General features: G+C 45.3%; 1 protein-coding gene across 1 annotated transcript in view; it reads right to left on the bottom strand.

Moving 5' to 3' along the window:
• PITPNA (phosphatidylinositol transfer protein alpha) overlaps positions 1–13833 on the bottom strand; it is a 44577-nt gene that overhangs the window by 8925 nt on the left and 21819 nt on the right. Inside the window, exons 6-10 of the mRNA XM_053567767.1 lie at positions 12835–12909; positions 8869–8952; positions 4949–5026; positions 4686–4796; positions 3783–3905 (exon numbers count right to left, since the gene is read on the bottom strand). Of these exons, the coding sequence (XP_053423742.1) occupies positions 3783–3905; positions 4686–4796; positions 4949–5026; positions 8869–8952; positions 12835–12909 (471 nt within the window). The remainder of the gene's footprint in view (positions 1–3782; positions 3906–4685; positions 4797–4948; positions 5027–8868; positions 8953–12834; positions 12910–13833) is intronic.

The raw sequence follows: 13833 nt of genomic DNA, 5'->3' as shown, positions 1-13833 counted from the left end.
AACCTCAGCTCACAACAGCCTCAAACTCTTGGGCTCAAGCAATCCTCCTGCCTCAGCCTCCCAAGTAGCTGAGACTAAAGGTGAATGCCACTATGCCTGGCTGATTCTTCTTTTTTCTTTTTGTAGTGACAGGGTCTTACTCTTGCTTAGGCTTGTTTCAAACTCCTGTTCTCAAGCAATGGCTAAGTTTTCTTAAAATTTTTAAAACAAATTCCCTTTCCCTATTCTCATTATCTACAGAGTTAATGGCCAAAGGCCCCAAAAGTACTTGTTCAGTAAACTACAAAGTAGCCTTAATTTCTCTGAGCCTCAGTTTCCGCCGAACTTATAAAACGAATACCTATGTTATAGGCTACCATGAAGATTAATGACATAATATGTGTAAAACTCTTACCATATATCATGACAGGCATTGTGTAAGGCCTCAATAAATGTTAGCTTCTATTAATAATAAAGATATTTTTATTGCCACATGTTCAAGAAATAGTCAATTCCTCATCACAAATGGTAAGCAAGCCTAATGGACTGGTGGGGAAGCTGCATAGAGGACCCTGCCCAACCTTCCTTTATTATTGAGATTATGAGCTTCATAAAAGATAAAGAGCTTGGGAGAGGGAGAAAAAGGGAGGATGGGAGAAGACACAGAAAAACTGCTCTCCTAAAGGCACATATTTCCTGACATTTTTCTTTTTAGGGCAAAGAACTAATCTCTTGATACCTTGTTTCTCAAATCTTTTTTCTTTTCTTTCTTTTTTTGGAGACAGAATCTCAAGCTGTTGCCCTGGGTAGAATGCCATGGTGTCATAGCTCATAGCAACCTCAAACTCTTGGGCTTGAGCGATCTTCTTGCCTCAGCCTCCCAAGTAGCTGGGACTACAGGTGCCCACCACAACATCAGGCTATTTTTTGGTTGTAGTTGTCATTGTTGTTTGGCAGGCCCGGGCTGGATTTGAACCTGCCAGTTCCGGTGCATGTGGCTGGCGCCCTAGCCACTTGAACTACAGGCGCCAAGCCTCTCAAATTTTTGAACCTCATCCAAGAACAGTGGGTCCACTCCCCAAAGGGACTAGAGTTATGGCAGTGGTTACTGTAGCCTTATAGTAACCCTTTATAATTCACAAAAAAATTTGCTGGCACTAGACTACTCATGCATTGGTTTAAAGAACAGCAGTCATGCAGCTCAGCGCCTGTGGCTCAAGCAGCTAAGGTGCCAGCCACATACACCTGAGCTGGCAGGTTCGAATCCAGCCCAGGCCCGCCAAACAACAATGATGGCTGCAACCAAAAAATAGCTGGGTGTTGTGGCAGACGCCTGTAGTCCCAGCTACTTGGGAGATGGAGGCAGGAGAATCACTTGAGCCCAGGAGATGGAGGTTGCTGTGAGTTATGATGCCACAGCACTCTACCCAAGGCGACAGCTGGAGGCTCCGTCTTAAAAAAAAAACAAAAAACCAGCAGTCATGGCCAGGCACAGTGACTTATGCCTGTAATCCTAGCACTCTGGGACTCTGAGGTGGGTGGATTGCCTGAACTCATGAGTTCGAGACCAGCCTAAGCCAGAGCAAGACCCCATCTCTAAAAATAGCTGGGTATTGGCTCCGTGCCTATAACTCAGCAGCGAGGGTGCCAGCCACATACACCGGGGCTGGCAGGTTTGAACCTGGCCCAGGCCTGCCGAACAACAATGACAACTACAACAACCACAAAAAGAAAACAGCCAGGCGTTGTGGCAGTCACCTGTAGCCCCAACTACTTGGGAGGCTCAGGCAAGAGAATCGCTTAAGCAATTTACTGTGTATGTAAAAGCCCTTAGAGTTTGAGGTTGCTGTGAGCTGTGATGCCACGGCAATCTAACGAGGATGACAAAGTAAGACTTTGTCTCAAAAAAAAAATAATAAAATAGAATTTGGATCTGAGGAAAGCAGATCTAGTAGATCCCCTGGAGAGTTCCTCCAGCTCCAAGAACTTGAATTGTACCCAAAGAGCAAAATGTGGTCAGCAAATACTTCCATGAACTCCAATGTATTTTTTTTTTTTTTTTTTTGAGACAGAGTCTCACTCATTAACCCTCGGTAGAATGCTGTGGCATCACAGCTCACAGCAACCTCCAAATCCTTGGGCTTGCCTTAGCCTCCCGAGGTGATTCTCTTGCCTTAGCCTCCCGAGTAGTTGGGACTACAGGCACCCGCCACAACCCCCAGCTATGTTTTTGTTGCAGTTTGGCTGGGGCTGGGTTTGAACCCACCACCCTCGGTATATGGAGCCAGCACACTACCCACTGAGCCACAGGCGGCGTCCTACTCACTGAGCCACAGGCGCTGCCCAACCCCAATGTATTTTATGATGGCTTTTGTCAGGCGGTGGGTGGGTGAAGTAGGCTTCTCCGTAATCCTCCACTTTGTAACTTTTTCCTTCCTTTTTGTCAGAACTAGGGTAACCAAAAGACTCAGGCTTCATTCTTATATAGTCAGAATCATCAGAGCCCTGGACATTGAGGTCTACTGCTTCTTAAGGATCCTTATTAGAAGAAACAGGGATTGTGCCCCAAATCCTCTCACTTCATTGCCAAATGTAGTGAATGAATAACCCAAATAGCCACCTTCAATAGGAACTAACTAAGATCAACATTTCCCAGTGAGTTAGCCCAGGAAAAGTATCTTCCTGGATGGTAAGAACAGTTCCCTACAGGGCTCCAGAGAAGTGAAGAGCTTCTAGGCTGTTTCCATCCTGGAGCAGCACAGTGAAGTAGGGAGCATGTGTGTAGCACAGAGCGCCACAAGCACGCAAGCCTGGCTCTTACTTCAGGCCCTGCAGAAGAGCTGGGCAGGGCTACTGCAAAGCAGCGCCTCTGCTGGATACTCAGGCTCCATGCCAAACCCCGCCAGGGGCAAGGAGGGAGAAAGGGATGGCAGTTCTTATGAAACAGAGCTTCCTGCCTTACTTTATTTATAGCCTCAAGACGGCAGGAGGGCCCCAAACGGCACTTAGAGGAAGGAGCAGAGCTATAGGGCCCTTACCCTGACTACATATATAGCCTGGGCACAGCAGCAATGAGCTCTTGGAGCCTCTTGTTCCTTGTCTGAAGGTGGGGATACAATACCTCACAGGGTGTTGTAAAGATTGCACTGAGACTGTGTATGTAAAAGCCCTTAGAATTGTACCTAGCACACAGTGAGTGCCTGCGTGTTATTTACTGACAATATGCTCTGAGTAGTCCTCTCAGGGAAGCACCCCCAAATGAGGCAGGAGGAGATCCAGGAGGCTGGATCTTCGGGCGCCCATAAAACAGACAGCCTTCCTTCTGAATCCATGTCAAGGCTGGGGAAAAAAAAAACAAACCCTAAAAGCTCTAAGGTCTAAAAATAGCTCAAAGCCACCATATAGAGCAATCAGGTCCTATGTGTGCTGTTGCTATCCTCTGTGGGTGATGTGCATGGTATTCACAGATTGGCCCAGCCTGCCTCCTCCCAGGGTCACCTCCAACTCTGCAGCCCAGCACATTCCCCAACCTGGCTCTGATGAATCACTGCACCAGCTATATTACTCACTTGGCATTTGTCACATACTGCCGTATTTGTCTCTGGATATACCAAGATTTCTATGAAATTATAAATTTGAAAGCACAGATTATTTTCTTCCTTATAGTTCCCACATTGCCTGGTCTTATGCCTTATCCACAGCAGACACTGAACTACAGATGGTGGTGACAGTGAAGTGCCCTAGCATGACAGTCTCTTTAATGTTCAAGAGCACCCCAGAGTCTTCTATGGGATCCCATTTACCTCATCCAGCTGTCTCTTTGTCTCTTCTTCCATCCTTCGAATGTCATCCATGGTCAGGTCAACCCACTTATCAAGCCAACAGAACAGCTGCCTGTGAAAGTTTGTAAACAGACGCCTTTCTTGCTATAAAAAGGAGAGAACCAAGTAAGTTAGAACCCAGAAGGTGAAGGCCACTGCTACAGCCCTCTCCCCCATGATCTCTATGCTAACACCCACCTTTCCTGGGGAAGTAGGGAGCAGTGATACCTGGCTACTCCTCTGGATCAGCCATAGGTCAGCGACCTTTGCCTTCATCTATATGGCATCAAATAGGAGGGAGCCCCCAAGAAAAGACAGGTGCCTACTTCACAGCTAGGCCCTTTGCCCAAAGTACTTCCAGGACAGGCAGCTCCTACACAAGTTAAGGCCCCAAAACAACTCTAATTTCATCCTTATTTCTGGTGCCCAATGCCAGACTAAAACTGGCCAGTAGCTATGAAATGTGGCCCAAGAGTGAGGAACATCAGAGAATCAAAAGGTTATAAAACTCCTTAGGTCTGCCCAGTGGATAATTCAGGATACTAGGGAATTTAGCTCACAGTACCTCTTGCCTTTTGGCTTCAAGAAAAGAAAGACTGAGTTTTATTTGTAGTTCAGTCATAGCAAGTCCCTTCCTGTTTCCTTCTTTTGCCTCGGTTTCCTTCCCTGTCACATGTGATGCCCCTGGATGGATAGCATTAAACTGTAAGACAGTTAAGTGCAAGAGGAAGGGGGGTCTGGGAAACCAAATTATGAAGTATTCTAATGTTGGCAACCCTACAATACTGGTCACATGGGTTGTATGATCTTCTCTTGTTGGGCAAAACAACCCCCCACCAAGACATACACAGAGGTCACTGGGAAGGCCTCACCCTGGGTACTTACCTTATGTATAAAGTTTTCCACTTTGCTCTGCAGGCCCCACCACTTGAACTTGACAGTAACCAGTTTGTATGCACACATATATGGGCAGTCTTTCTGATTTACAAGTTCTTGCTGTATTAGAAACATACCCACAGGCAGGCGGGTAACTAAGAGGGCAGACCTCAAGCTATCCCTTAGCCCAGCTCCCACCATTACCCTCTTCCACCATGTAAGGCCCACCCATAACGTGCCCAGCCCCCAGGTGGTGAGAATATGAACTGCACCTTCCAATTTGGGCCCAAGGGTCCTCGGCCTGTTTTGATAGATTTAAATTTTGCAGGATCTTCCTCTGACTTGTAATCCTGAGAGAGGTTGTGGAATTGGGGTTGGAGTAGTGCGGTGAGGGGAGAGAGAAGGAGAAAACAGAGTTTTCATTAGCATACATTTCATATTAGCTTTTTTTTTCTTTTTTTTTTTTTTGTAGAGACAGAGTCTCACTGTACCGCCGTCGGGTGGAGTGCCGTGGTGTCACACGGCTCGCAGCAACCTCCAACTCCTGGGCTTACGCGATTCTCTTGCCTCAGCCTCCCCAGCAGCTGGGACTACAGGCGCCCGCCACAACGCCCGGCCATTTTTTGGTTGCAGTTTGGCCGGGGCTGGGTTTGAACCCGCCACCCTCGGCATATGGGGCCGGCGCCCCACTCACTGAGCCACAGGCGCCGCCCCATTTCATATTAGTTTTTGATGTTGCAGGCATATAGAAAATATGGGAAAATGTTATAAACAAGATGTAGAGCTGTTTACATTTGCCTCAGAGGAGAATTCCATGTGATTTTTCTCTCCCAGAGTTTGTTTTCCATTTTACTAGTATGAAAGTATCACCAGACTGTCTAAATAGACATATATTTCCAGTGGTTTTGTTTGGTTTTGTTTGAGAGAGTCTCACTATGTCGCCCTGGGTAGAGTTCCGTGGCATCACAGCTCATCACAGCAGCCTCAAACTCTTGGGCTTAAGCAATTCTCTTACTTCAGCCTCACAAATAGCTGGGACTATAGGTGCCCGCCACAACGCCCGGCTATTTTTTTGTTGCAGTTGTCATTGTTGTTTGGCTGGCCTGGGTCAGGGTCGAACCTGCCAGTCTGGTTATACGCCTGGTAACCTACCTACTGAGCTATGGGTGCCACCTGTTTTGTTTTGTTTTTTTATTTTTAAACAATTTTTTTATTTAATAACTGTATACATTAATGCATTTATGGGGTGTTTTATTTTGTTTTTGAGACAGCATCTTACTCTGTCATGCTGGGTAGAGAGCTGTGGTGTCATCATAGCAACCTCACACTCTAGGGCTTCCAGCAATCCTCTTGGCTCAGCCTCCCAAGTAGCTAGGAATACAGGCATACACCACTATGCTTGGCTAGTTTTTTTTATTTTAGTAGAGACAGGATCTTGCTCTTGCTCAGACTGGTCTCGATCTCGTGAGTTCAAGCAATCCAGCTACCTCCTAGTCTCCCAGAGTGCTAGGATTATAGGCGCGAACTACCATGCTCAGCCTTTCCAGTGTTTAAGACAGAGATTTTCAACCCAGGGTGAGCACTGAAACCACCAGAGAAGATTTTTTTCAAAATTTCTGGGCCGTCACACCTAAAACTTGTGAATAAGAATATCTGCAGGGGGCGGTGCCTGTGGCTCAAAGGAGCAGGGCACGGGCCCCATATACCGGAGGTGGCAGGTTCAAACCCAGCCCCAGCCAAAAACGATGACAAAACAAAACAAAAAAAAGAATATCTGCAGGTGGTGGCAGGTAGGGCACCAGCTACATACACCTGAGCTGGTGGGTTCGAATCCAGCCTGGGCCCACCAAACAATGACAGCTACAACCAAAAAATAGCTGGGCGTTGTGGTGGGGGTCTGTAATCCCAGCTACTTGGGAGGCAGAGGCAGGAGAATCGCTTAAGGCCAAGAGTTGGAGGTTGCTATGAGCTGTGATGCCATAGCACCCTACCCAGGGCAACAGCTTGAGGCTCTGTTTCAAAAAAAAAAAGAAAGAAAGAAATATTCGATGTATGGAACCAATCTACTACTGATTTATAAGGCAGTCAATTCTCTGTGTTAATAAACCATAACAAAAGTTTAATTTTCAGCTGGCACTCTACACTGACTAATGTGGGCTCAGGAAAAGCAAATTCATTACAGCAATAACAAATATAGTAAATCCCTTTCTCTTTCTCTCTCTCACTATGCTTTTCCAAAGCTTTTTCCTGTGTGCTTACAAAAAAGAAATCTTCCCAACCATTGCTTCCCTCCACTCACATGTAACAAAACCAGAGTTGTCAAAATACTTAAAGAATCATACTTTTTGCTAATATTCTGTTTGAGAAATAGTTGGTATATTCAGTTTGTGAATATACAACTTGGCACCCATAGCTCAGTGGTTAGGGTGCCGGCCACATACACCGGGGCTGGCAGGTTCGAAACCAGCCCAGGCCTGCTAAAAAACGACGACAACTACAACAACAAAAAAAAACAGCCAAGTGTTGTGGCCAGCACCTATAGTCCCAGCTACTTGGGAGGCTGAGGCAAGAGAATGACTTAAGCCTGAGAGTTTGAGGTTACTGTGAGCTGTGATGCCACAGCACTCTATCCAGGGCGACACAGTGAGACTCTGGCTCAAAAAAAAAAACAAACAAACAAAACAAAACCATCACACTAAACCCTTATGATATATTCACGCAGCACCCATAGCTCTATGGGTAGGATGCTGGCTATAAACACTGAGGCTGGCGGGTTCAAACCTGGCCTGGGCCAGCTAAAGCAACAATGACAACTGCAATAAAAAAATAGCCAGGCTGTTGTGGTGGACACCTGTAGTCCCAGCTATTTGGGAGGCTGAGGCAAGAGAATCTCTTAAGAAGAGTTTGAGGTTGTTGTGAGCTGTGACACCATGGCACTCTACCAAGGGTGATAAAGTGAGACTCTCTCAAAAAAAAAAAAATAAATAAAATAAAAGTTTTCTGAAAAATCCACCAACCTTTCAAGGTTGGGGGTAGGGATATTACGCAAAGAAGACCAAGATGGTTTTCTTACATTCTTGGAAATGTACAAATCAAAATATCTTAAGTGCACAGACTGACCAAAGGAATGATGTATCACACCCCTGAGATAAAAAGAGCAAAACTTAATCCCTATCAATGGGCAGAGAGTTAAATTCCTATTTCCTAATCCCAACAAGGCCTCTCTGTCCAATAAGAATAGTAATGAATGGGGCGGCGCCTGTGGCTCAGTCGGTAAGGTGCTGGCCCCATATACCGAGGGTGGCGGGTTCAAACCCGGCCCCGGCCAAATGCAACCAAAAAATAGCCGGGTGTTGCGGCAGGCGCCTGTAGTCCCAGCTACTCGGGAGGCTGAGGCAAGAGAATCGCTTAAGCCCAGGAGCTGGAGGTTGCTGTGAGCTGTGTGAGGCCACGGCACTCTACCGAGGGCCATAAAGTGAGACTCTGTCTCTACAAAAAAAAAAAAGAATAGTAATGAATGAAGGGGCATCTAATCCTCTTATTCATCGAAAAGATAATTTCTGGGAGCTTAACAGTGAACAAGCAAGGCAGACCTAGTCCCTGTTCTCACCCAGATTCTGCTCTAGCTGTGGCCTATCTTTTTCTGGGTGCCTAAGGCAATGTTTGTTATTCTAAAAAGTCACCACCAACTTTTTGAAGGCATGGGGGACCTGTCTTTTCATACATTCTCACCTGGAACCCAGGGAACCTAAGAGAGTATTCCAAACACAACAGGCAGGCAATAAATGTTTTTTAAATACTGGGTTGGAAAAATAAATTTGGGAATTAGTGCTCTGACTTTTCAAGCCAAGCAGCCTTTTAGTAGGACTAAATAATTTCCAGAAGGAAAAGAGGAGGCACAAATTTAGGCTACTATTTTTATGGTAGTATCCCCATTTTGAGACAAGAGAACTTTTTTTTCTTTTTTTGTAGAGACAGAGTCTCACTGTACCGCCCTCGGGTAGAGTGCCGTGGCGTCACACAGCTCACAGCAAGAGACAAGAGAACTTTTAACAATAACTTTAAAAATAAACAATACGCACCAGAGGGAATTTCCTTTTGAGCCAAATTTGGTATAGTTCCCAGGTTTCTCTAATACTTAGAAGTCATTTCTACATCTCAAAGGCCACCCACAGCTTTAAATAGTTCCTACCTTGCTAAGTACTTGGTTTCGATCTGCAATGTCTATATATATGGTTTCCACATGTTTCCATGACTCAGGATCCAGTTTATGCACCTGCAGGAAGAAGGGGAACCACTGTGTAGTTTTTTATAAGCTACAAAGCACCCTTTGCCCAGAAGGGACACCTCAGAATGGCTATGCTCAGAGCCTTCCATGTGAAATTCCTACTGCTAAAGACTAACGTGCAAAATTACCCAAAGGAATGGGAGAATGGATTTTTTTTAAGAGACAGGATCTCACTATATTGCCCAAATTGGAGTGTAGTGACTACTATACTACTATTCACAGGTATGCCTACAGCATGGTGTAGCTTCAGACTCCTGGACTTAAGCAACCCTCTTGCTTCGGCCTCCCAAATATCTGGGACTATGGCCTGCATCACCACACCCATCTGGATCTCCAGTTAAGTAGACGTAAATTTGAGAACAAATGCTCTGATTTTTCAGGCTAAGTATCACTTCTACAGGTCAAAACACCCTCATGGCTACACAAAACAATTACATTGTTTCCATATGTTCCCCTTTTTTTTTTTGTAGAGACAGAGTTTGTAGAGACAGAGTCTCACTTTATCGCCCTCGGTAGACTGCCGTGGCATCACAGAGCTCACAGCAACCTCCAACTCCTGGGCTTACGCGATTCTCTTGCCTCAGCCTCCCGAGCAGCTGGGACTACAGGCGCCCGCCACAACGCCCGGCTATTTTTTTGTTTCAGTTTGGCCGGGGCTGGGTCCGAACCCGCCATCCTCGGCATATGGGGCCAGCGCCCTACTCACTGAGCCACAGGCGCCGCCTTTGTAAATACTCTGAACACTTCTGGAGATTTTGCCTTCTCAGCTGGATAGGACTTATTGTGAATAGGATGGACATGCACATAAAATTATGAAACAATTTCAAAATGTGCAAAACAATACAATAAAGAATAATTTTCTCTTGCTTATTCCTCAGTCCCCCACTTCAGTAACAGTCATGGCTACCAGATTCTACACATGCACAAATATCTATGTGCATAGATAAAAAAAAAAATACAGGGCGGCGCCTGTGGCTCAAAGGGGTAGAGCGCCAGCCCCATATGCTGGACCTGGCGGGTTCAAACCCAGCCCCAACCAAAAACCGCAAAAAAAGAAAAAAGGGCTGGGTGCAGTGGCTCATGCCTATAATCTCGGCACTCTGGGAGGCTGAGGCGGGTGGATTGCCTGAGCTTACAGGTTCGAGACCAGACTAAGCCAAAACAAGACTCCGTCTCTAAAAATAGCCAGGCGTTGTGGGGTGCACCTGTAGTGCCAGGTACTTGGGAGGCTGAGGCAAGAGAATTGCTTGAGCCCAAGAGTTTGAGGTTGCTGTGAACTATGAGGCCATGCCACTCTACCCAGGGCGACAAAGTGAGAATCTGTTGCAAAAAAGAAAAAAAAAAATACAAATGGTAGCATATATATGTACATATATGTATATATACTGTTTTGTATCTTGCTTTTTTTCACCAGTGTATCTTAAAGCTTGTTCCCTACTGTTTTTCTTTTTCCTTTTTTTTTTGGAAACAGAATCTCACTCTGTCATCCTGAGTAGAGTGCTCTGGTATCATAGCTCACAGCAACCTCAAACTCCTAGGTTCAAGCGATCCTCTTGCCTTAGCCTCCCAAATAGCTGGGCTACAGGCACCCAACACAATGTCTAGCTGATTTTTCTGTTTTCAGTAGAGATAGGGTCTCGCTCTTGCTAAGGCTCATCTGGAACTCCTGAGCTCAAACAATCCATCTCCCTCGGCCTCCCAGAGTGCTAGGATTACAGGCATGAACCACTGCACCCAGCTCCTTATTGGTTCCTTTTAATGATTACAAGTATACCACTATTTGTCTCTCACAATTTATTTAACGGTGTCCTGCTTATGGCATTTTTATGTTTTGTTTTGTTTATGCTGGAGTGCAGTGGCACCATCAGCTCACTGTAGCTCAAACTTCTGGGTTTAAGTGATCCTTCTGACACACCCTCATAAAGCAGGTAGGACTACAGATGTGCAGCACCATGCCTGGCTAACTTCTTTATTTTTTGTCCCTCTACATTGTCCAGGCGGATCTCAAAATAATTCTCTTACTTTGGCTTTCCAAAGTGCTAGGATCACAAGTGTGAGCCACCATACTCAGCCCTTATGATGCTTTTAATCTTGGCTACACAAAAGAATGTTTCAATGAATCAAACTCCTTGAATGTATGTTATTTCACACATGTATAAAGATAACTAATAAATTCCTGGGGATAAAAGGATACATTCTAAATTTTGAGACTTACAGTAAAAATTGTGCTCCAAGAAACTGATTTTTTTTTCTTTTTCTTTTTGAGACAGTCTCACTTTGTTGCCATTGGTAGACTGCCATGGTATTCTATCTCATGGCAACCTCAAACTCCTGGGCTCAAGCCATTCTCTTGCCTCAAGTCTCCAGAGTAGCTGGGACTACAGGCGCCTACCACAATGCTCAGCTATTTTCAGAGATGAGGTCTCACGCTGGCTCAGGCTGGGAAACTGTAATTTTGATGTTCTAATACAGTTCCTGTCTCTAAAAAAAAAAATAAAATTAAATAAAAACATCAAAACCAAGAAAAATGAATATATGAATCTTTGTTAAAATCAAAATTGAGAGCTTGGTGCCCATGGCTCAATGAGTAGGGTACTGGCATATACACCAAAGCTAGCGGGTTCCAGCCTGGCCTGGGCCTGCTAAACAACAATGAGAACTGCAACCAAAAAACAAACAAACAAAACATAGCTGGGTGTTGTGGCAGGTGCCTGTAGTCCCAGCTACTTGGGAGGCTGAGGCAAAAGAATCGCTTAAGCCCAGGAGTTTGAGGTTGCTGTGAGCTGTGAAGCCATGGCATTCTACCACTGACGGTGACATAGTGAGACTGTGTCTCAAAAAGAAAGAAAAGAAAAAGAAAATCAAGGCTCTGTGTCTGTAGCTCAAGTGCCTTCCACATACACCAAAGCTGGCATGTTCAAATCCAGCCCGGGCCTGCCAAACAACAACAACTACAAACAAAAAATAGTTGGGCGTTGTGGCAGGCGCCTGTAGTCCCAGCTGCTTGGGAGGCTAAGGCAAAAGAATCACATAAGCCCAGGAGTTGGAGGTTGCTATGAGCTGTGATGCCACGGCACTCTAGTCAGGGCGACAGCTTGAGGCTCTGTCTCAAAACACAAACAAATAAATAAACAAAATCAAAATTGAGGCCAGCCAGCCTGAGCCAGAGTGTTGTGGTGGGTGCCTGTAGTTCCAGCTACTCCAGAGGCTAAGGCAAGAGGATCACTTGAGCCCAAGAGTTTGAAGTTGCTGTGAGCTATAATGCCAGGACACTCTACCGTGGGCAACAAAGTAAAACTCTATCTCAAAAAACAACAACAACAACAAAAACAACAACTCCGGCCCTGGCAAAGTGGTTAATCCTTATAATCCCAGAATTTTGACTTTGGGAGGCTGAGGTGGGAAGATCGATTGAGGCCAGGAGTTTGACACTAGTCAAGGCAACAGAGTGAGACCCTGTCTCTACAGAAAATTAAAAAAAAAAAAATTATCTGGGTGTGGTGGCACATGCCTATAGCCCTAACTACTTGGGTGGCTAATGTAAGAGGCTCACTTAAGCCCAGGAGTTTGAAGTTGCAGTGAGCTATGATCAGTTGAGTATACTCCAGTCTGGGAGAGTGAGACCTGATTTCTAAGGAAAAAGAAAAAAAGAAATATAGCCCCTCTGTGTTAGGAACTGCATTTTAGACCAACTAAAGCAGTATGAAGATTGTCCTGGAGATCACAGTTTGCAAATCAGAGACAGAGCAATCCTATGCTGATAGGACAAGTCTAAGCAGAGGCTATTGCCTGAAGAAGCTACAGGGCAAAGCCTTACTACCCCACCCTGGGGTCTGGAAGTCCTGGGGGTTCTTGGGAAGTACTACTTACATTCTCCTGGGTGCCAAGATCTGGTTTGTGCCAGGTTTCAATTTTAATCAGAAAGTCTTCTTTCATGTACTCATTCTGAAAGATGGGAGGTAAAAAATACCTTAAAGTCACCAGGCTCACAGAAATTAACCATCTCCCATTACTAGATCACAGGCAATCAAGGGGCTCCAGCCTGCCTTATAATCACAGCTAACCTGACTGGAAGCCCACAATATGCAAGGCATACATTATCCCATTTAACCCACCTGTGAGGTCTATAGAAATCACCCTTATAAAAGTTATTAGGTGACATGTCCAAAGCTGAATCTCAAAAACAGGCTTATCTGACTTCAAAATCCACACATTTAACTGCTCTACTATACTTTCATGCATAGCACACAAATGGTTAATCAGTAGTGTGGAGAGAGCACAGGAAGACTTCCTAACCCACCAAAAATAATCACTGCAGCCCTTTCCCCATCTAGCCTTTTGCTGAGGCCTGAAGTTCTCCTCTCAGCAACTCAACCCTTCGTGCTAACTACTGTCTCCCTCCTTTGCTGCTTCTTAACAACTGGAATTACTCAAGGAGGAACACATTAACCCATGAGCTTCTCAGCAGGAGTTAGTTCCCCAGAAACTGCTTACATTTATTACCAAGGACCAGGCACTGGATAAGTATATGATGAAGGGTGTAGAGGAGGGACCCTGACAGAAGAATGGCCAAAGGTCAGTGTTCAGTGGGATCAACAGATGCCCAAACAGGTAAGGAATGTCAATCAAGTCAGCTGAATTCAAATTTCTTACAACCCTGAGAAGGCACGAGCTGGGGGTGGGAGGAGCCTCAAGCCATTCTGTACACATAGAACCCACAGGATGCACCTGATAAAGCCACATGCCAATGCAGCTTAAAGCAGGAGGTCAATACATCAGTTAATAAGTTCCTCATTGGACTGAAAAGATTTAGCCTCAACAACTCCACACATCTCCCAAGGTAAAGAGGAGAATACCCAGGATCACCAG

Source organism: Nycticebus coucang, chromosome 18 (assembly GCF_027406575.1).
Source record: "Nycticebus coucang isolate mNycCou1 chromosome 18, mNycCou1.pri, whole genome shotgun sequence".
Taxonomy (NCBI): Eukaryota; Metazoa; Chordata; class Mammalia; order Primates; family Lorisidae; genus Nycticebus; species Nycticebus coucang.
This window is presented reverse-complemented; position numbering and strand designations above follow the sequence as displayed.